Source organism: Mastomys coucha, unplaced genomic scaffold (assembly GCF_008632895.1).
Source record: "Mastomys coucha isolate ucsf_1 unplaced genomic scaffold, UCSF_Mcou_1 pScaffold22, whole genome shotgun sequence".
Classification (NCBI taxonomy): Eukaryota; Metazoa; Chordata; class Mammalia; order Rodentia; family Muridae; genus Mastomys; species Mastomys coucha.
Genome location: NW_022196905.1, coordinates 26874043 through 26895022, shown reverse-complemented (window position 1 = coordinate 26895022; position 20980 = coordinate 26874043). Strand labels below are relative to the sequence as shown.

Sequence of the window (20980 nt, the reverse complement as noted above, 5' to 3'; positions counted from 1 at the left end):
TTACTGTCTAATCTGGCCTTGAACTCATGGCAATCTTCCTGCCTCCTGAGTGTTGAGACTGTGGATAAGAGAGAACAATGTTTTTTTTTAAACTTTTTTTTTTAGATAGAGTCTCACTATGTGACAGTAGCTAGCTCAAACTCCTGATCCTCCTGCTTCAGCCTTGCACACGCTGGGATAACAGAAATGTGCTACCACACCAAGGTTCTGACCCTGTGGTTTCTAAGGAAACCTGGTAGACACCTGTTTCCATGTCTATACAGAAACTCCATCTATGAACTGTGAGTCTTACAGGGTAGCTGGGTCAGCTTAAGTCTCATATCCTGACCCTGGCCTGCTGGTTCCCTAAGGCTGCTGGCCTCCAAAAGTCAATATGCCTCTGAGGGATAGACGAACAGGACAGAGGGGACAGAGCAGCACCTTAGAGAACGTCTCCTCAGTGTCCCCTCCTGATTCTCCTTGGTGTCCAAGGTGCTGAGCATGAGAGTGTGTCCAGTACTCTGCATGTGGGGAGAAAGCCGGGTATCTAGCCGTAACTGGTCCAGGCGCTGGGGGACAGGGTCGTGTTCAATCAGCAGCTGAAGTGTCTGGCTTGTCTGGTTAATGGCATCCTCCACCTGTGGCCAACAGCAAGGTAAAGTTGATTTCTACAAGCTGTTCTTCCCGAAGCTACCAACGGCCCACCCAAACAATCTAAGCACAGTGTAGCCAACGTTTAATTTGCTTAGAGGTAGCCTCTGGCTACCAGAGATCATTCAATGCCTCTGTCTGGCACCTTGCCACCTCCCCACCTGTTAGCCCATCTCTTCTGCCCTGGAAATCTGTTAGGCTGACCCAGAAAGCTACTGGTTGCCACAGGCTCAGAGCTAAGAGAGGCTGGGTATGGGAAAAAGTGAAGGCCATAGCCAGGTCTTCCAGGGAGCCTGTTCTGTGCACCAGGCCCCAGATGGATGGGTCACATGTGTACCTCCTCTACTCGGAGAGTGCGCACAGGGGTCCCATTGATCTCCAAGATGCGGTCCCCAGGGTGGATGGCATTTCGGTTGTTGGGACTGATGTGCATCCGGTTGACCCTAAAGATGGACAAGAGTTAAGTAAGGCAGGATGAAAGCCTTCTAAAAACTCACCTGGCTACTTGTACAGGGAAAGCTCACCAAGTACCCAGGCCCCAGTGGCCACACACTTGAGGCCACCTACACCAAACTGTAGTACCCACCCCAGAATGCTTCCTCTCTGGGAAGGGCACTGTCACTGACCTATTGACCTAAGCCAGAAACCTAGACATTGTCCCCATTTGGAGTTCCCTCAAATCCCTCCCTTTTTCCCCCTCAACCCCCACCCACTTCTGAGAATCCTGCCTTCTCTCCATCACCATAGTTACCAACATCTCTCTCTCCTGGATCACCACAGGAGCCTCCTAACAGCTCTACATCTCTGGGCTTTTCCTCTTTCCTATCTAACCTCCATACCAGTGGTCCTTCCAAACACCAACCTGGTTATATTATCGTGATGCTTAAAGCCCTTAACAGACCTCCTGGACCTTCACAGTCAGGTCCTCCATATTAACAGCCATGTGGGCTACTCTCTCAACAGACACTAAACAATCAGATGATAGCTACCTCTGGAGATTATCTGGTCCCCCTCTGCCCTGAACACAATTCCCTCTCCTTTTTATCTAAGGAAGCTACAGGATATATCTCTCCTCCTCCTGAAGTCTTAATCCTAGTAACCTCTCACCTGCACTGTAAGACCCAGCCTCACAGTATTTAGAGGACGCTCTCTCCCCGCCTCCATCGGCCATCACAAAGTGAGTAGCTTTGCCATGTACCCTGCCACGATGCTCTGCCTCAACACAGACCCAGGAAAAAAATGAAGCCTGGTTATGTGGACATAGTCTCTCCTCTAATCTTTGGATGAGACCCCAGGTAGGATCTTACCCTCTTTGGGGCCTATTTTCTTTATTCTCCATTCATAAATGCAACCAATAAAACAATAACTCCCTACTAATGGCAGACCTTTGTATACAGTACTGAACAAGACAAAGGGAGGTCCTTCTGGAGTTATGTTGGAGTGGTATCTTAGGGTTTCTATTGCTGTGAAAGAGACCCTATAACACATCAATTCTTATAAAGAAAATCAATTAAGTGGGACTGGCTTATAGTTCAGAAGCTTAGTTCATTTTTTTTCTTCTATTTTTTGGTTCTTTTCTTCTTTAGTTCATTATCATCACGACAGGAAGCATGGTGACACACAGGCACACAGGATACTGGGGAGGGGTAGCTGAGAGTTCTACATCTGGGTCTACAGGCAGCAGGAAAAGAGTGACACTGGGCCTGGCTTGAGCTTCTGAAACCTCAAAGCCAGCCCTCAATGACACACTTCCTCCAACAGGGCCACACCTCTTAATGCCACTCCCTAAGCATTCAAATATATGAGGTTCTGGGGCTCAATCTCACTCAAATCACCATAAGCTGGGAGGACAGCTGATAATGAAGCCGTTAATCAGGCCAGATAATTTCCAGGAGAAGAAGCAAAACCTGACACCTGAAAAGTTGGGAAGGCAGCCTTAAGTCAGAAGCAACGTGGGCAGAACCAACATGAAGAGCCAGGGTCAGGAGAGAGGAGAGGATGGAGGAAGCTCTGTGAGCTGAGCCTGGTGAGGACTACCTGGGCTCTGAGCATGAGCCTCAGCTGCAAGGCTCTGAAAACACTCACTCTTTCACTTGCACGGTGGTGGCATAGTTGGAAGAGGCACTTTCCACAGACACGGAGAAGCCGCGTCGGCACTCAGTGGTGGCAGGCATGGAGATGAGCGTGACAGAGTAGGGCAGCTGGTCCTGGACAGACTCCGTGGACAGCCTTTCAAACATGGGTGCCAGCACCACCTCGTTGTGGCACTTCCCACTGGGGAGAGGAGCACAGAGGGAGCTGAGATCCTGCAGGCCTACCTGGATGCCTTCCAGCAACCACTGTATCTATCTATCACATGGCTGGAAGCAGCAACCCCAGTCTCACCACGACTGTCTTTGCTACAAGTCTTAATGGGCTGTCCAAGAGGAGTCTAGGACTTGGGTGACAAGCTGGGACAGCAGCAGAGAGAATACTGGGGTCCCTGGCCTGGAGGTGAGATGGACTGGGTTTTCTTGTCTGCCTGATTCACAGTAAGAACCTTGTCCTAGACTCTTCTCCCGCCTCTGGGCCTCAGCTGCCTCCTTCTGTTAACCAAGACAGCTGGATAGGGGATGTAGGCCACTCTGCAGTCTTTCCTATAATGTGAAGCTGCCCCTAAGAGGACACTTCCCAGCCATTTTCTCCCTTTGGGAGGACTACAGGGCAGAGTGATGCTATCTGGCAGCCCTCCTAGGACACCATCCAATTGCCTTTACCCAACTCACACTGCTTCTGTCCCACTTTCCTGATCACTGTCACTGCAAAGGACACACAGGGCACATCTTACCAGTAGAGTGTAGCATGCTGCACCAGGGCGTATGCATCCCCATCCTCAATGATCACCTTGCAACTCATGCAGGCAAAGCACTCTGGGTGGTACTTAAACTCCCCAGCCACCTGTGAGGGGATGGAAGGAGGGAAGGAGGCAGTTACCATTTTCATTAGAGTGGACGGGATTAATGTCGGGTGAGTGATGCCCATCAGAGATGTGCTGATGCCAGCCACCACCAAAATCCACTGTTTCCAAATACAGAGCTGCAGATCCCGGTCAAAATCCAGCCTTTCAGTCCCTGCCCCAAAGCTTCCAATGGAAGTGAAGGAAGGGGGTGGAGTGGGGTGGGGTAAGTGGAGGACTAAGGATGTGTGTGTCTCCTGCCATTTTTTTTTTCCTTTTTTTGGTTTTTCAAGACAGGGTTTCTTTGTGTAGCCCTGGCTGTCCTAGAACTCTCTGTAGACCAGGCTAGCCTCAAACTCAGAAATCCACCTGCCTCTGCCTCCTAAGTGCTGGGATTAAAGTCGTATGCCACTACTGCCCGGCATTCTCCTGCCATTCTAACACTACAGAAAACTTTTGGCCTCAGTCATAAGAACATGTTCCCAGAGTCCTACCATGGAGGCTCACTGTTCCTCCAACACAAGGTTGGCTAGTTTGCTCATGCTTGAATCTTATTATATACACAGGCAGCAGAACCTGTCTCTGCCAGCCCATTTTGGTTCCTGCCACAGGATTCTCTGATCAGGACCTAGGTGCATCTTCCTCTCACTCTGTCACACTGTCCTTTAGGTTTCATCTCACTGCACTGTTCTTTCCTGTCTACCCACCCACATCCCACAGTGTATGCTAAAGTCCTTGAGATATAACAGACATGGTGCTGCTGATCTGTCATGTGTTGTATGAACTCACCAGAGAAGTTGGCTCTGGAAGCAGGGCTGCCCGCTCCCACTGTAGACCTAAGCATGTTTGTCTCAAAGTGTCTTCCAAGAGCCCTTGCTTGCGGGTGGTGAGCTTGCCTTCCTTTTCCTCGCTCTGACAGGGAGGGAATATTGGCAAACTACAGCCCAAGAAGAAAACACTGTGTCCTTGGGAACAGGAGGGGAAATCACTCCAGAGGTCACTGGTGTTTATGTCACGATATAAAAGTGCCCGCAGGAGGGCTTTTATAGAGGTTGGAAGTTCAGCCACTGATATTCATCCATGGAAAGAAAGCTAGTCAGGGACTCTGTCTCAACTTTCTGTCAGTTTCTGCAGATGTAAACACCTGGCTTGATGTTCCTTTCTTTCACTTGGAAGCTTCACCTGAGGGGATGCTCTATCCATCTAGGACTCTCTCAGTCAGGAGCTGCAGTTGGCTTCCAAGCTGGGGGTCTGCAATTGTTCTGCTGGGCTGTGAGTCTCTGATCTGATAAGGCAGCTCCAGCTGGTGTCTGCTAGAACTCAGGATGCCTGATATGACGGTGTTTGCTGTGGGTCGGCTGCATCCTACCAGCTGCTACACTACTCCTGCATTTACTGTTACTGGAAACCAAGGTCACAGCTATCACAGACAGTCCTCTGGACCACACAAAACAGAGGGAAGGCTAGACACCAGTCTCTAGTAAAGGCTCGGTAGACTCCTGTGCTTGAATGAATGATAAAGGACATCATCTTTCTGATGACCAGGTGATGACTGACCACAGGGACCTGGCAGGTTTATCAGTGGACTGTGATGGGCAGAGGTGCAGCTCACCATGGCTGGTCCTGTCATCAGCAGGGAGCACCCATGGCAGAATTCTCCAAACTTGGCCCAGTAGTCCTTGTGGCAGTACAGCTTCCCATCCTTCTCATAGTACCAGTTGGTGAGGGATTCCTGGCACTCGGAACACCTGCAAGGCCAGAAAAGAAATGCTATTGGATCGATATTACAGGCCACACAGGGGGTCCTTGGCTCCCAGCTTAATGACAAAAATGCGTAGTCGGTCATCTCTTCTTCCACAGACAGGATGGAGCAAAGCCACAGCTTAGTGGCCTTCTAAGGAAAACTGCTTCTGAGCAAACAAGGCTCCAGAACCCAGCTGTGCCGTGTTGCCTGCCTCTGGGAGCTGGGGCTTTGAGTCCTGGAGCCCACCAGGAAGCCTCGAAGACCATACATATAACTTATGTGTGGGGTGTGCAGATATCCCTCAAGTCCATGTTTCAAGGACCAAAGGAAAAAAAATCTCAATCATCCTACTTCAAATCCAAGTCACCACAACATTGTGAAGGTGCTCTTGAGGGAAAATGAAAACCAGAACAAAAAAGCTACATATAGAGAAGCTCGTCACTAGGCTCAGCACCAAGAACATGCACTGCTCTCGCAGAAGACCAGCCCTAGTCTCAGCATCCACGGCTCTAAAGGCACCTGCACTCACAGGCACACACCTACGCACAGATAAACACTGTACAAATGGAAGACACGCCCTCTTCAAGGTGTGGTAGAGGGGAAGGTTTTCATTATGGATATGGGGGAGAGCAAAGTCAGATGCTTCTGAGGGAGACAAAGCAGACTCTATGGGACCATAGGAGGAGAGAGAGAGACAGAGAGAGAGAGAGAGAGAGAGAGAGAGAGAGAGAGAGAGAGAGAGAGAGAGAGAGAGAGAGAGAGAGAGAGAGAGAGAGAGAGAGAGAGAGAGAGAGAGAGAGAGAGAGAGAGAGAGAGAGAGGGACAGAAACAGAGACAGACAGAGAGAGAGGCAGAGAGAGACAGAGAATACAAACGAGAGAGGGGGGTACAATAGTTGAAATGGCAGGGTTATAAGGGAATGAGAAGCTAGGGGTGGGAAGCCCAGGAGCTGGAGCCGGTTAGGATAGGGGTGAGGTGAGAAGTGAGAAGAGCTGAGAAGAACCAAAGGTGGTTGCGATACTAAGTGGGCCTGGAGGCCAGTGCGTGCTCTGGTATGCCAATAGGCACCACAGTTAGCCATTTGTTCCCAGTTTCTTTTAGAACTGACATGTATACATTAAATTTGTTAAAAACAATGAAGTAAAACTGTTTTAAGATTTATTATTTTTATGTTTATTGGTGTTTTGCCTGCATGTATGTCTGTGTGAGGGCATCAGATTCCCTCAGTTACAGACAAGTGTGTGCTGCCACATCGGTGCTGGGAACTGAACAAGAGCAACAAGTGTTTAAAACCGGAGTTATCTCTCCAGCCCCAATAAAACAAAACTTTAAAAGCACTGACTGTTCTTTCAAAGGTCCTGAGTTCAAATCCCAGCAACCACATGGTGGCTCATAGTCATCCATAATGAGATCGGATGCCCTCTTCTGGTGTGTCTGAACACAGCTACAGTGTACTTACATATAATAAATAAATCTTAAAAAAAAAAAAAAGTTCACCAGGCAAATTCAGCATGTGGGTGTGGTGGTTTGGATGAGAATGGCCCCCACAGGGTCATGTTTGAAACCTTAGTCACCAGACCAAAAAGATTAGAAGGATTAGGAGGGGACTGGCGAGATGGCTCAGTGGGTAAGAGCACTGACTACTCTTCCGAAGGTCCTGAGTTCAAATCCCAGCAACCACATGGTGGCTCACAACCACCCGAAATGAGATTTGATGCCCTCTTCTGGTGCTGTCTGAAGACAATTATAGTACACTTATGTATAATAATAAATAAATCTTTAAAAAAAAAAGAAGGATTAGGAGGTATGTCCTTGGTGTCACAGGAGGTAGACTTTGAGGTTTTCAAAAGCACAAGCCAGGTCCAGTGTGTCTTTTTCCACCTGTGAATCAGGATGCAGCTCTCTGCTACTGCTCCAGACACAGAGAGGTTTAAAGTATTTATTATTGGGTTCATAAACGTTCTGTGGAGTTGGTTTCCTCCTTCTAAACCTTTATGTGTGTCAGGGACTGAAATCTGGTCAGTACGTCTTTCCCACTAAATCACCATTCAGGCCCCAGCACTGGGTGTTTTGTTTGTTTGTTCTTAAGTTAATTTTCATAGCACATTCCTTTAATCCCAGCACTTGAGAGACTGAAGCAGGAGAATCTCTGTGAGTTTGAGGTCTGTCTACTTTATCCTAGGAGTTCCAGGACGGCTATATAGATAGGCTTTGGTAAATAAGTAAATAAATAAATATTCCCCTTTCTTCTTTGTTTCTCCTTTTCTGTGAGACAAGCTCACATGTAGCAAAGGTAGGTAAAAAAGAGAGGTAAACCACTCCTTTAAGTCAGCACCATAGTAATAAATAGCTTTTTTATTTTAAAAACGATTTCAGGTGTTTGTTTGCCTTCATGTGAGCTTGGTGCCCGTGGACCTGAACAGGTATGGATCTCCTGGAGGGAGACAGACAGTGGGAGCAGCCAGGTGGTACTGGGAACTGAAACCAGTCCCTCCCTGAGAGCTGTCAGTGCTCGGAACTGCTAAGCCATCATCCCAGCCCGGACAAAGACAAAGAGCTTTAAAAAAAGGAAAAAAACCTTTTAGTGTGATTTCCATTGATATGTGAGCTGCATAATAATGTTCATAATAGGGTTTTCTACTGAGTTTGCAAAAGTCAGGGGGAGGGTGGGTGGGGCTTGAGAAAACCTACAGAGACATGATAACCCAATAAACACCTCAATCCTGGATTCAACTTTAGACTGAAAATGGAAATTCCTATGAGCAACAATTGTGGTAACAATTGATCAAATTGTAATTTAGATTACAGTTTGATTGTGAAATTTGTTAGCCCTCCCCTCCTTGTTTTGTTTTTTTTTTTTTAAAAGACAAAGTTTCTCTATGTAGCCCTGGTTATCCTGGCTTGGTAGACCAGGCTGGCCTCACAGATTGGTCTGCTTCTGCCTTCCAAGTACTGCATGAAAGGTGTCCACGCCTGGTGAGGATTGTTACTTTTCTTAGCCTTATGGGTAACAGTTAGTTGTCACCTTGTTGGAGAGTCCCACTTTTCAGTCAGTTGAGGTGTGCTGTCAATGTGTGTAAACAGGCGGCCCCCATCTCCTTTCTTAGCCTACCAGCATACACAGATAAGACCCAGTTCCTGCCAATGAACCTCCTTCCTTTTAGTGAGACTCCTTTTTATTGAGATAGGTCTTACTATGAGCCTGGGTCTGGGCTCAAGGGATCTTTCTGCATAACCTCTCAGGTAGCAGGAACTGGAGGTCTCCACGTCTGTGTGAGTAGACTGCCTACTGTAATCAGCAAAGGCTTTCTGACCCACACTGGCTACCTTCCTTGCTTCTCAAAGGTCACACGGGGCAGCCCCTCCTAGGGCTCCTAGCACTGCCACTTAATAATTATGCCTGGGTAAGTATCAGGTAATATACATTACTTCTCTGATCAATTCATCATCTGTAAATAGACAGCTGTGAAAATGAATGAGACAATAAGTATAAATGTACAAAAAGCTTATATAAAAGGCTGGAACACAATATTAACTGCAATTAACTGCTCATGTGTCAGTGGATAGTCACTGTCCTAGTTAGGGAGCTTTCAACAACTTTTGTTTATCTTTATTTTATTGAGTCAGTTTTTCTAGTTATTGTTGTTTTTTTTTTTTTTTTTTTTTTTTTTTTTTTTTTTTTTTTTTTTTTCGAGACAGGGTTTCTCTGTGTAGCCCTGGCTGTCCTGGAACTTACTCTGTAGTTCCAGGTGCTGGGTCTAAAGGCGTGCGCCACCACCACCCGGCTGAGTCAGTTTTTCTATGTACTCTTAGCTGTCCTGTAACTCACTCTGTAGACCAGGCTGTCCTCCAACTCAGAAATCCACCTGCCTCTGCCTCCTGAGTGCTAGGATTAAAGGTGTGGGCCAGGCCAGGCCTTGTTCTTGTTTGTTTGTTTTGAAATCAAGGTTCACTTGGTAGTGCAGGCTAGTCCCAAGCTCACAGGAATTCTCTTGCCTCATCATCCCACTATACCCAAGTTCTCTTAGGGGCTTTTTTGAGGCAGGGTCTTGCTATAGCTCTGGGTGGCCAGTAACTCAGAGATGTGGTATTAAGGGCATTCACCTCCATGCCTGGCTTTCTCAGAAGCCTGGTTAACAAGATGCAATTACCAGCATCTCACTATAAACAGCCAATGTCAGGGTCCTGCTCCAAAGTCTAGCAGGACAGTCTATTGCATGAAACTACAACTGGTTAAAATGCAGGGTTCCGCCAGGCAGTGGTGGCACACGCCTTTAATCCCAGCACTTGGGAGGCAGAGGCAGGTGGATTTCTGAGTTCAAGGCCAGCCTGGTCTACAGAGTGAGTTCCAGGACAGCTAGGGCTACACGGAGAAACCCTGTCTCGAAAAACTAAAAAAAAAAAAAAAAAAAAAAAAAAAAAAAAAAAAAAGAAATTGTGTCTCCTAGAAATGTCAGAGAAGGGCTGGAGAGATGGCTCAGCAGTTAAGAGCACTGACTGTTCTTCCGAAGGTCCTAAATTCAAATCCTAGCAACCACATTGTGGCTCACAACCATCTGTAATGAGAACTAACGCCCTTTGCTGGTGTGTCTGAAGACAGCTACAGTGTAGTTAGATATAATAATAAATAGATCTTTGGACTGGACTGAGGACAGGTCCTGAATTCAATTCCCAGCATCCACATGATGGCTCACAGCTATAGTGTACTCATATACATACAACGAATTAAAAAAAAAAAAAGAATCCTTCAATTAAAAAAAAAAATGTTGCCGGGGCTGCAGTGGTAGTGTACACCTTTAATCCCAGCAGGAGGCAGGAGGATTTCTGAGTTTGAGGCCAGCCTGGTCTACAGAGTGAGTACCAGAACACAGCCAGGGCTACACAGAGAAACCCTGTCAAAAAAATGAAAAAAAAAAAAAAAAAGTCAGAAAAGCTGAAGTCTCACCAGCACACTGCCTAAACAAGAACCACGCCAATATGCAAGGAGGGAAGCTCACAGGGCTTCAACCTAAACAAGAACTAGAGGCAATGATGGAATGCTGACAGTGGGAGAAATAGTCTCCCCAGCTCTGAAAACCTGTATAGAACAAGTAACATTGTAACAATATACAGACTGAGCAGGTTCTATTTTTATATTTAGGGGAAAAATGTAATAATAATTAAAAGAAAAAGAGGCCATACATTTGAGAGAGGAAGGTGGAACATGGGAAGGGTTAGAAGTAAGAAAGGGGGGAAATGATGTAATTATATTATAATTTCAAAAAAAATTTAAAAGGTAGTCCAGAACAGCCAAGGCAAGGGGGGGGGGAAAAGCATGTACCCCTATCTTAAAAAACACCCCCTTAATCCTAGCACACAGGAGGCAAAAGCAGGCAGATCTCTTTGAGTTTGAGGCCAGGTCTATGGAGCAGGTTCCAGGACAGCCAGGGCTACACAAAGAAATCCTATCTCAAAAAACTATGAATGGATAAATACATTAATAAATTAATAAGAAAAAACCAAAAAACCCAGCTAGAATGAGGACCAAATGATATCTGTATGCAAAAGCATTTCACAATGAAGGACAGCATTGTATTAACTTGCTAGGCAAGGCAGAGATGTGAGACAGATACAAGGGGCCCTATATCAATTTCTAGAATGCCTAAACCAAACCGAATCACACGAGGTGAGAGGCCACCTAGTGCTGCTGTTCCTGAGTGTAGTGCTTACATGGGAACTGGGGGTGATCTGAAGCAGCAGTAGAAAGCTACCGAGCTAGGAAGGCTAGAGAAGCAAGCCCCGGAACACAGGGCACCCAGCTGCCCATGGGTGCGGTTCCAAGCCGTGGCTTTTATGCTTATTTATGGGTGCTATTGATATCTTGTGCCACATCAGGCTCTTGGGAGCTGGGTGTGGTACAGAGAATATATGGATACAATGAGCCTAGAGAGTGATGAGCTCCAATATAGGAGAGAGCTAAATTCAAGCGCCTAGTGCTACATGCTCCTGGATAAACCTTTCCCTTCTTGGGTTCAGCTTCTGTGCTTATGAAACGATGGGCACATTATCCCTGGAAAACTTGAGGTTCCAATCTCAGTACCACCATTTGCTGCCTGCCTGATCTTTGTTTTTCATTTGTGAAGTGGTAACATGGTCACAAGCACTTGGGGTGGCCATGCTGGTTCTGAGTGACCGTGGGGCTTCTAGCAGGGAGCTGGCACTCGGGATGAGGCTCCCTCCTTGCCGCCTACCTCCTGACTTAATGCTCTTGGGTAAGTATCCTTCTCTTCCTTCAAACTGTGAAGTCCGTGAAAGTAGAGGCGGGATCCTATTTCCTCTTGGTACACTCAGCATCCAAGCCTAGGGCTAGGTGGGAAAGGCTTTCAAACTGAAAATGGGGCATGAGTGTTAAGAACCATGAGCCATGGAGGGAGTACAGGATTCCCTGTCATAAGGCCTATCTTTTTCCAGTTTGCTGTAGTGAGAAGCTGGTGCACGCATATCTGTACCCAACTGCAGGCCGGGGCGCTCTGACACCCTCATAATGGCGTGTGTGCCACCTCAGGCCATGGAAGCACCAGAACACACCCTCCTTTCCACTGCCAATATCCTGCTTTTGTTCACTGCTCTCGCCAGGCAAGGGAACAGGCAGGGAAACAAGTGTAGGCATGCAGGAGCCTGCTGGGACGAACACCTGGCTGGAGAGCCGCGGGCTGGGCGGCACTGGGATGCCTGTGTAGAGGACACCCAGATGCATGCCCTGCCACAGGTGCCTCTGAGTATAGTGAGCAGCTGACACAACCTGCTGAGGTCCCTCAAGCTCTGTTTTTGACAATAAACACAATAGGCCTCTTGGACCACTAGAGAATTTAAAGTGCTAACCTAGGCATTAACAACATCTGTTGATAGTTGTCCATGCAAGTGATGGAGCTGGGACCTGAACCTGTGTACCTGGCGAGGACCTCAGAGGCACAGCATGTCTTAACTGCTGGGCTTCAGGATTCTTGTCTCCGATAGCGAGGAGACTGGAACCATGACAGCTTAATTTGAGTGTGAACCCTTCATGATGCTTCTCCTTCAGCTCAAACAGTTAATGTAACCAGTGCCAGTAGTTCTCTTCATTTACCCAGTAGCGGTGTCTGGTAAAGAATCTAAATCCACTGTGGAATTTTGAAAGCTTCAAGTGAAAGTCACATCTGCCCTGGCTGCAGACTCCGAAGCACCCAGCTAGGAGGCAGTAGTGGTGGGTCAAGTGCAGTCCCTTGTTTCCTGAGCTCCCAGGGTATACAGAGCTGAAACAGGAGGCCACGTACGGAAGCTGTACCTAAGGCCAGTGTGCAGTCCTGACACACTGCAGGTGACCTGGGCAAAGAAGGTGCGACCTGAATCTGAAGATGGTGTATCAATAATCAGCTGAGCTCAAGGGGAGGTGTGAAAATGACCCCAGGAGAAAAGCCCTTTGCAATGCCCACAGCAGGTAACCAGGAAGTTACAGCAGGTAACCAGGAGTATTTCCTTTCTTCTCCAATTCGGAAACAAAAAGGGCCAATGGAGACTGACCTTTTGTCCTTCTCATGCCCAGGGAATGTGATCTGCTTCATACCTAGAACTAATAAGCAGGCCCCTCAGGAGAAAAGGCCCCCAAAAGAATTTCCTATAGAGCCTTAGCAATCAAGACCTTTACTGTGCATCACAACATGTAAGGACCAAAGACAAGATGAAGGGCTGAGAGATGCCAAGTGGTGGGGAGGGCACTGGTTGTCAGTTCATGTGATCTGCGCAGCTCATAGGGGGCGTCCTCTGTCTGGGAGGGGAAAGTACCAAAGTGTGTATGCCTCAGAGAGTAGCCAAACAAGTTGGAGTTGGGAACCATCCACCTAATCCAAGCCCATCAGAAGGCTGGAAGGAGGCTGCAAAAGTTACAAAGTTGCTAAGTTGAATAGTTTTCAAACATGAGCTGCTTTATAATGCAAAGATGTACTTGTTTTCCTCAAGAGTTAATGTCCAAACCAAGCTCATCTAACCCAGGTTGGACCTTAACGGAAATCCTATAAAAGGAATTCCTTTAAGGATGAGGAGCACACGTCGCTCTCTCGACTGACCAGGAGCATAGCTGAGTGACAAGAGTTCCTGTTGATAAACATGGGACGCCCTGGCTTCACCAGCACTAGACAAAAGACCACTCCCTGATTTACCTCTTCCGTAGTAAACTTCAATTTGAGATCTTTCCTTATTTGGGAGTACCTGAGATTACACCGTGCTACTCCCACCAGTGGCAGGCAGACAAGACCTACTCTCTGCTAGAGTGGCTTGCTAAGCAGAGGGGCGTATGGGGCACAGAAATGACATCCTTCATTCCCGTCTCCTCCTCGCCATCACATGCTCACGCCTGATCATGTCCCATGGAATCTGATTGCATCACCTTTCTTGCAACCACAGCCCTGGAACTCTTACGTCTTATGGACTTTACTTCTCCAGAGGCCCGAGGGTCAAGGGCTTAACTTGTTTGACACAGTCCAGGAGTGGCTCTGATTCAGGAGGAGCCCACGAACATGACGAACATGACGAACATGACAAACATGACGAACATGACAAACATGACGAACATGACGAACATGAGGAGGAGGGGGCTGATGGGAGGCAGCTTTATGACCAGGTAGTGGTTTAGCCTGGAAGCCTGGGAAGCAGGGTCCAGGCAGTCCCTCCCCCGGGGCACAAAGCCCTCTGCGCTTCAGCAGTAGCTTCAGGAATGTGGCCTCTCATGTAGGAAAGGGCAGAGGGTCTACTGCAAGTCAGTGCCCTTTGATTCCAGCTGGGCAAACAGAGCCTGGAGAATGGAGGTGAGGTCATCAGGTTTCCCAAAGAGGTTGGCGTAGAACAAGACAAAGGACTGTTGGACCTGGGAGGCCCTGGGGACCTGGCTCTCAAAAGTTCATTACCTGCTCTAGCTCCAGCTCCAGAGAAGTGTCATGGCCATACAAATTAAAAGGGGCATACTGTTCCTGCTCACTAAAGGCACAGCCCTTTCCCCAAGAGGCCTCCCCAGGATTTAGAGGAACACAGAGGACCTGAACAAGTCACTACCGAAACCCTTGGCATTCCACTTGGCATCTGGATCACGCATGGTAAAATCTACCTCCTAACCTCAAGATCAATTTCTTTCCTCAATTCAGAAAACAAAACAAACAAACAAAAAAACCCAAACTAACAACAAAAGTCTTCAATAGATCTGGTAAACCATCCCTCTCCTGTTCTGACAGGGAGGAAAGCAAACCTGAGAAGAGGTATGGGAGACATGTATGGAGGGAGCTGCAGCCCCATAGAGGACAAGAAACTCCACAACCAAAACAAGCTAGCTGAGGGGATCTTGCATGTTGCCACTGTTGAGACTGGTGGCTTCATCAGTAAACCAGGGCTACATAATATCTTTAGGCTTGATAGATGAAAAGTGCCCCACAGGAGGGCTGCTGTAGTCGATATCCAGGACCAGTCCCCTCTTAAGTCTCTACAGGGGCCCAGCCATTTGCTGAAACCTCATGGTAGCCATTCTTCTGCCCAGGGACAGCCACAGATTGCTATCCTAACAGTGAGGTCTGGCCACCAAACTGGGTTGGGAAAGCTGGAAGAAGAAGTCAGGCAGGACTACTGGTGAAGGGGAGGCAGTCCTCAGAAAAAAAAAACAGGTTTCTCCCAAAGAATAAAAACAAGCCCCACCCCAGGCAGGAATGGCTCCATTCAGAAGGGACCCAGAGGGCCAGAAACCCCCTAGGGAGTTTCTCTTGAAGGTGGGGTGGGGCAGAGAGCAAAGACAGACAGGTCAGAGGAAGAAAGTTTCCACGCCTCCCTCCCCTCCCCGTGAAAGGCCTCACAGAGAGCCCCTACAGATGCACAGATCTGGGGGCTGGCCCAGAAACCCCACTCATCTGGGAGCTAAGGGACCCTTCAAAGCTGAGGCAAATAAGCCATTAAGAGAACATGTATACAGTGCCTACTGTGTACCAGGCTACCCACACCCAGGCCTTGCCAGCTTTTAGTTTGGCAAAACCTGCCCATCCTGCTTGTTGGGACAAATTCCTGGGCAGGCAGCAAGGCCTGTAGGTAAGACACGTGAGAGTCACAGAATGGCAGCCCATTTGTGCTTTCTCCAGACACAGTAACACCAAGGTGTGTTTTGTTAGGAAGGGGAGCCCGGGCTCCCCAGGAGCTTCCTTCACCTCCCCGTTTTCATGACACCGGAGTGCCCTTTTCCAGGCTGCTTCTGCATAAGCTCTTCTGGTAAAACCAGGACCTCTAAGTGAGATCAGAGGAGAACAAGGAAGACTTTGGCCTTCCCTCGGGACTAGGAGTGGGGATGAGGGGGAGGTCTGGGAGACCAACTCACCTAAAGGGGTCTCTGGAGGAGAAGTAAGCCGGGACAGACAAGTAACTCCCCATCTTCTTCCCACACCAGATAAACAGGCTCAGCTGCAAACCCGTCTGGGAGTGCCTCAGGCTGGCTGCAGACGGCCACCATGACAGGCGGGTTCCCGGCACCTTGGGCTGGAGCCGGCCGCCCGGTGCTCACCTCTGCCTCCGAAGCAGCAGGAGAGAGAGGATTCCAGGCCCCTGGCTCCTTGGCAGATTCCTACAGGGGCACATGGCTGGTCCGTCTCCTCCCCAGAATCTCCGTGGCCCCCAGGGGCTCCGGGAGGAGAACCTCTCTTCAGAGGCTAGAGACACACAGGCATTCTGGGGAAGGGGCCGGTGACTAGCTAAAAATGAGATGCCGCTGTCAAGTTAGTCCCGTCCTTCAGTCCCACCCACCCTGAATGAGGGAGGGAGGGAGGAAGAGGAGGAGCTCGGGCAGAACCGAGGTGTGTGGTTGGAGCAGCTGTTAGGAAACAGACCTCGCAGCAAGGGGTGGAGCCGGGGCCGGAGCGAGGCTGCAGGCAAGCGCCCCAGACAATAACTGGAGCTGGCTGAGCGTCCACCGCACAGCTCAGGACAAGCAGCGCAGGAGGGCCAACACATCAGAGTCCAAATGTCGCCAGCCTGAAGAGCTGCCTACAGGGCGCTAACTCTGCCGAGGGGTGAAAAACACGGGATGACAGATTCGGCAGAGCTAGACCTACAGGAGGGGAGCCCTCCAGCACAGGAGGCTGCTCTGCTCCCTCGAAACATCCACAGCTCTGGGCTGGTCTCTGTTCTCTTTTGGTGTTGGGACTCCCATTCATCTACTCCCTTTGCCTGGTCTGGGGACAGTCTCAAGAGACTGGCCACTTCCACTGTGGGGCAGGCTGTGCTGCTTCAGAGGAGGAAACAGGGCCCAGAGTATGCATCTCTGTGTGACTCGCATTAAGTAAACTGATTCCTCTAAGGTGGAATTATCCCCACTTTATATTCTAGGAAAGTGAAGGGCCAAAGAGATTAGATGACTCACTGATGACCAAAAGCCAATCAGTGGCAAGGCTGAGACAGCCAGCATCATTCTGTGTCCTTTCACTGGTCCCCATAAGCCATCTATCTACTCATCCCTGGGAGGCAGTGCTGTCTCTTCCTTTGTGTCTGTACTAGCTGGAGTTTACTGTCAGCTTGACAGAAGGCTGTTGAGCCTCCTGAGAAAGGGAAACCTTTCAATTCAACTGAAGAATTACCTTGATCAGACTGTTCTGTAACACTGTCTGTGAGGAACTGTCTTGACCTGTGACTGATGGGTGAGGGTCCAGCAGGTGGGGCTGGGCTATATAAGAAAGCAACAGAGGGCCAGATAAGGTAGCCAACCCTTTCCCTCCCAACAAGACCTGTCCTTTTTTTTTTTTTTTTAACATCAAAAGAAAAGAAAAAGAAAAGCTAGCAGAAAATGAGCAAGAGCAAGAGAGTAAATATAGCCTCTCTGGGTGGTTTCAGCTCCAGGTTCTTTGAGCTCCTTCCCTGACTCTCAGTGATGGTCTCTTACCTGCACGTGTAAGCTGAAATAATTTTCCCCAAGTGGCGTTTATCACAGCAACAGAGAGCAAACTATGATAGTGTCCGATGGTAACACTGCTTCCTAACTGAGAGCCAGGCAGGTGGAGGAGATCATGACCTGAGGTGGCATGACCTGGCAGGGCACAGGCCTAGGTATCTTGAATGAGAGTAGACCTGAGAGCCCCAGCTGTGGGCTGACCAAACCAGGTCCTGCATGAAGGTCTCCTCTCCTCCAGTCCATAGGGTTACACTGGAAGAGACTAGGGGTCCAGTCCCCAGACCCTGATGGACAAGGGTGTTGATGACACAGGCTGTTTCCCACCAGGTATACACACTAGAAAAAGCCCTAAGTCACCTGGCAGCTGCTATCTGTCACTGTAAAGTGTGACCGGAAAGTCCACAACAGAAGTGATTCATGGGTTACAAGGGAATGTTTTCTCTTTTCTTCAGCTGGGCACAGAGACCATGAGTGTGATGAGGGACAACTCGCCCTGAGCATGTGGCATGTTCCAGCCTCTGTTAACTGCTCACATATTTGCTATCATTTTTAAACTGCCTTTGTTCAGCATACATGTTGCACCCACTGAACAGATGTCAAAACTAAGGTTCTAAGTGACTTCTTGACAGCTTAAAGACCAATATTCTGTCAACAGTGAAGATGGATTTCTACCTCAGTAAGAATTCCTCCATAGCAGGGGTCAGAATGCTTTCTGTAAAGGGTTAGAGGACAAATATTTTAGGTTCTATAGGTCACACAGACCCTGTCACAGCTACTCAATATTTCAACACCACAGCATCCTCAGTAAAACAGAAACAAATAGATCCGGCTATGCTTCAATAAAACTTTATTTGTGAACACTGATATAATCCTCATGTGCTAGAGAGATGGCTTAGTGGTTAAGAGCCCTGGCTGCTCTTCCAAAAGTCCTGACTTCAATTCCCAGCAACCACATGGTGGCTCACATGGGATCTATGACCTCTTCTGGTGTGCAAATGTACATGCAGGCAAAATATCTATGTACATAAATAAATAATTTTTTTAAATGTAAGGGGATGGAGAGATGGCTCAGCTGTTAAGAGCATTGACTGTTCTTCCAGAGGTCCTGAGTTCAAATCCCAGCAACCACCTGGTGGCTCATAACCATCTGTAATGATCTCAGATGAGATCACACCTCTTCTGGAGTGTCTGAAGGCAGCTATAGTGTACTTAAATTTAATAAATACATAAATCTTTAAAAATGTAAAAATCAAAGGCAGTACAAAAACATGGTTTAAAAGTGGCTTTGAGTGCTGGATATGGTATCCTAGCAGAGACAAACGGATCTCTGTTAGTTTGAAGCCAGACTGGAGGATCTAGAGAGTTCCAGGCCAGCCAGGTTGCATAGTATAGTAAGACCCTGTCTCAAATAAAATAAAATAAAATGAACATTTTGGCATCTGTACTGGATGCTGAATTCAGGTGTGTCTATCCACCACTGCAGACAATATACTCCAGCTCCAAAGGCAGGAGAGTGAGCACTGGGGTGTGTGTGTGTGTGGGTGTGTGTGTGTGTGTGTGTGCACTTAGCCTGCGCCTCAATTGCTTGCAATACTATGTGTAAATGACACTTACCCCCCATGTGACCATGCTGTAGCCAGGTGTGTGGGGTGTGTGTGTGTGTGTCTGCGCACGCGCATGTGTGTGAACTTAGCCTGCTGTAGCCCCCCTCACACCCTTTTCTTTGCAGAGGAAGGAACTGAGGTACAGAGAGATTAAATTGCTTACCTGAAGTCATCTCACTGAACAAACAAGATGGGAAGCCAGGATTTGAACCTATGCTAGACAGTATAGGCTGTGCTCTACCATGCTGTACTGGGGAGTGCAGCCTGGGCCTAGAGCCAGACTGTCTGGGTTTGAATGCAACAATGCACTTAAGCCCTTGGCACTGAGTCTGGAACACATTAAGAGTTGATAAATGTTAGCTGTTAATATCATTAAGACTACTGTTCAACTTCTGTGCTAGCTATGAGGCCCCTAGAAAGCTCCTGCTTGTCTGGGCTTTGGGTTAGGTCTCTAAATAGCTTCCAGCTTCAACATTTTTCATTCCTATGAGGTACCGGTGGGCTCCCTGTTTTCTTTGGGTCTCAAGTTGAGACTGAATCTCTTGAGCCAACCTCGAAGGGATCGGGATCTTGGCTGGGGACCTCGAAAGAGCCATGGGGAGTGGCGGGTGGGGGGAGGACTGAGACTGTGGAAGGGAGGTAACACAGAAGGCACTCCGAGGACTGCCACAGGCTGGCTAGCTGGCAGCCTCCTCCCAGCGACAGAGCCCAGATGTACTTATGCTCCCCCGTAACTAGATCAGGCAAAGAGGGAGCCCCCTGTTTAAATCTGGAACTAGCATCTAATTGCATCCTTTGATTTCCATCTGATGAACAGAGTGTACGTGGAAGAAAATGCAAGGCACAGAGCGGGCCAGGGAGCCCCTGAGCATAACTCCTTTTGACATTTCACACAGCTCTGCTGCTCCAGTGGCTTCGGGCAGCAGTGAGTCGGTGTCTAGGAATGCAGGCAGGAGGCTGCAGGCTTTCTCTTCCCACTCTTCTTACAAAGGATTTGGTGGGTGAACTAGTGGGGGACTAATAAGAGGATTTCTCAGCGCCATGTGAGTGCCTCCCCCTGGCAGTGGGGCAGCCATCTCCCCATGTTCTGAGCTGAAGTGGAAGCCCCTCCCAGGTGGAATCTATCTGACCCCCCATATGTCTGGCTTTCAGGAGGTGCCTTTAAAGGACTGATCACCAGATGTAGGGAACAGCTACTTAGCTGGCTACTCAGAGAGTGCTATTCCTTCAGGCCAACTTCAAAGGGTCCAAACCACCTGGACATGCAAAGTCACACGCGGGCATACTTCCCGCTTCTGCCCCAGGAAAGAGAGCTGCTCTGACAGGGCCAACAGTCACACATGCCCAAGGCAACGGCAGGGACCCTGGCACTGGCAGCTATCGCTGGGATAAAACAGCAAGATGGTGCTAATCTCCAGTGTGCTTCCAAAGTTGGAAACAATTAACCAGAACCACATGACACTCCAAGGAGCCTGCATTTGGGATGGGGCAGCTTGGAGAAGAGCATGCAGAGATGACAGCCCCCAAGTGACCATCCTTGAGAGCAGTGGTGAATGAATGAATCGCCTTGTCCTCAGCCTGTACGAAAGCTCTGAAGCACAGGGACCTGTGTTTGCTGCACGAGGCCCTCTGTTGGTGAAGAGGACTCCACACAGGGAAGGGCTACACTTGCTGTCTTTAGACCATGCTGGGAACTGTTTGAGCATGCTAGGCATACACCCCACCACTGGCTTGTGCATTTGGAGCTCTCTTTTTCTCTTTTAAAGAAAATGTTAAATTTTGAAACAGGATCTCTCAATGTAGGCAGGCTAGCCTCGAACTTGTTTGTGATCCTCCTGCCTCAGCCTCCTGAAGAAATACAACTACAGGTGTGTACTATCATGCTGTCTGGAGACCTGCCTCTATCCTTGCTGCTTAGCATGGCCATCCCTCCAACAGACTACCGTTCTGGTCTCTGCTCCTCCCCTCCCCAGCTCACTTTCTAGACTTTGGGAGTGCCCAGAACACTTAGGGAATGCTGATATAGTTTTAGGTCAACTTCACACAAGCTAAAGTTATCAGAGGAGGGAACCTCAATTAAGAAGACATCTCCAAGCCGGGGTGTGTGTGTGTGTGTGTGTGTGTGTGTGTGTGTGTGTGTGTGT

The 20980-nt window shown here is 48.4% G+C and overlaps 1 protein-coding gene across 4 annotated transcripts in view; it reads right to left on the bottom strand.

Annotated features, from left to right (window-relative positions):
• Positions 1–20980, bottom strand: part of Limk2 (LIM domain kinase 2) — a 70454-nt gene that overhangs the window by 12035 nt on the left and 37439 nt on the right. The window contains exons 1-6 of one of the 4 annotated variants that reach the window (XM_031340651.1): positions 15670–16085; positions 5178–5313; positions 3458–3567; positions 2716–2904; positions 968–1073; positions 421–617 (exon numbers count right to left, since the gene is read on the bottom strand). In XM_031340651.1, coding sequence (XP_031196511.1) covers positions 421–617; positions 968–1073; positions 2716–2904; positions 3458–3567; positions 5178–5313; positions 15670–15722 — 791 coding nt within the window. In that variant the 5' untranslated portion in view covers positions 15723–16085. Of the gene's footprint in view, positions 1–420; positions 618–967; positions 1074–1216; positions 1366–2715; positions 2905–3457; positions 3568–5177; positions 5314–15669; positions 16086–20980 lie in introns of those variants that run through there. The other 3 variants (XM_031340650.1, XM_031340652.1, XM_031340653.1) reach the window with 3 other exon arrangements.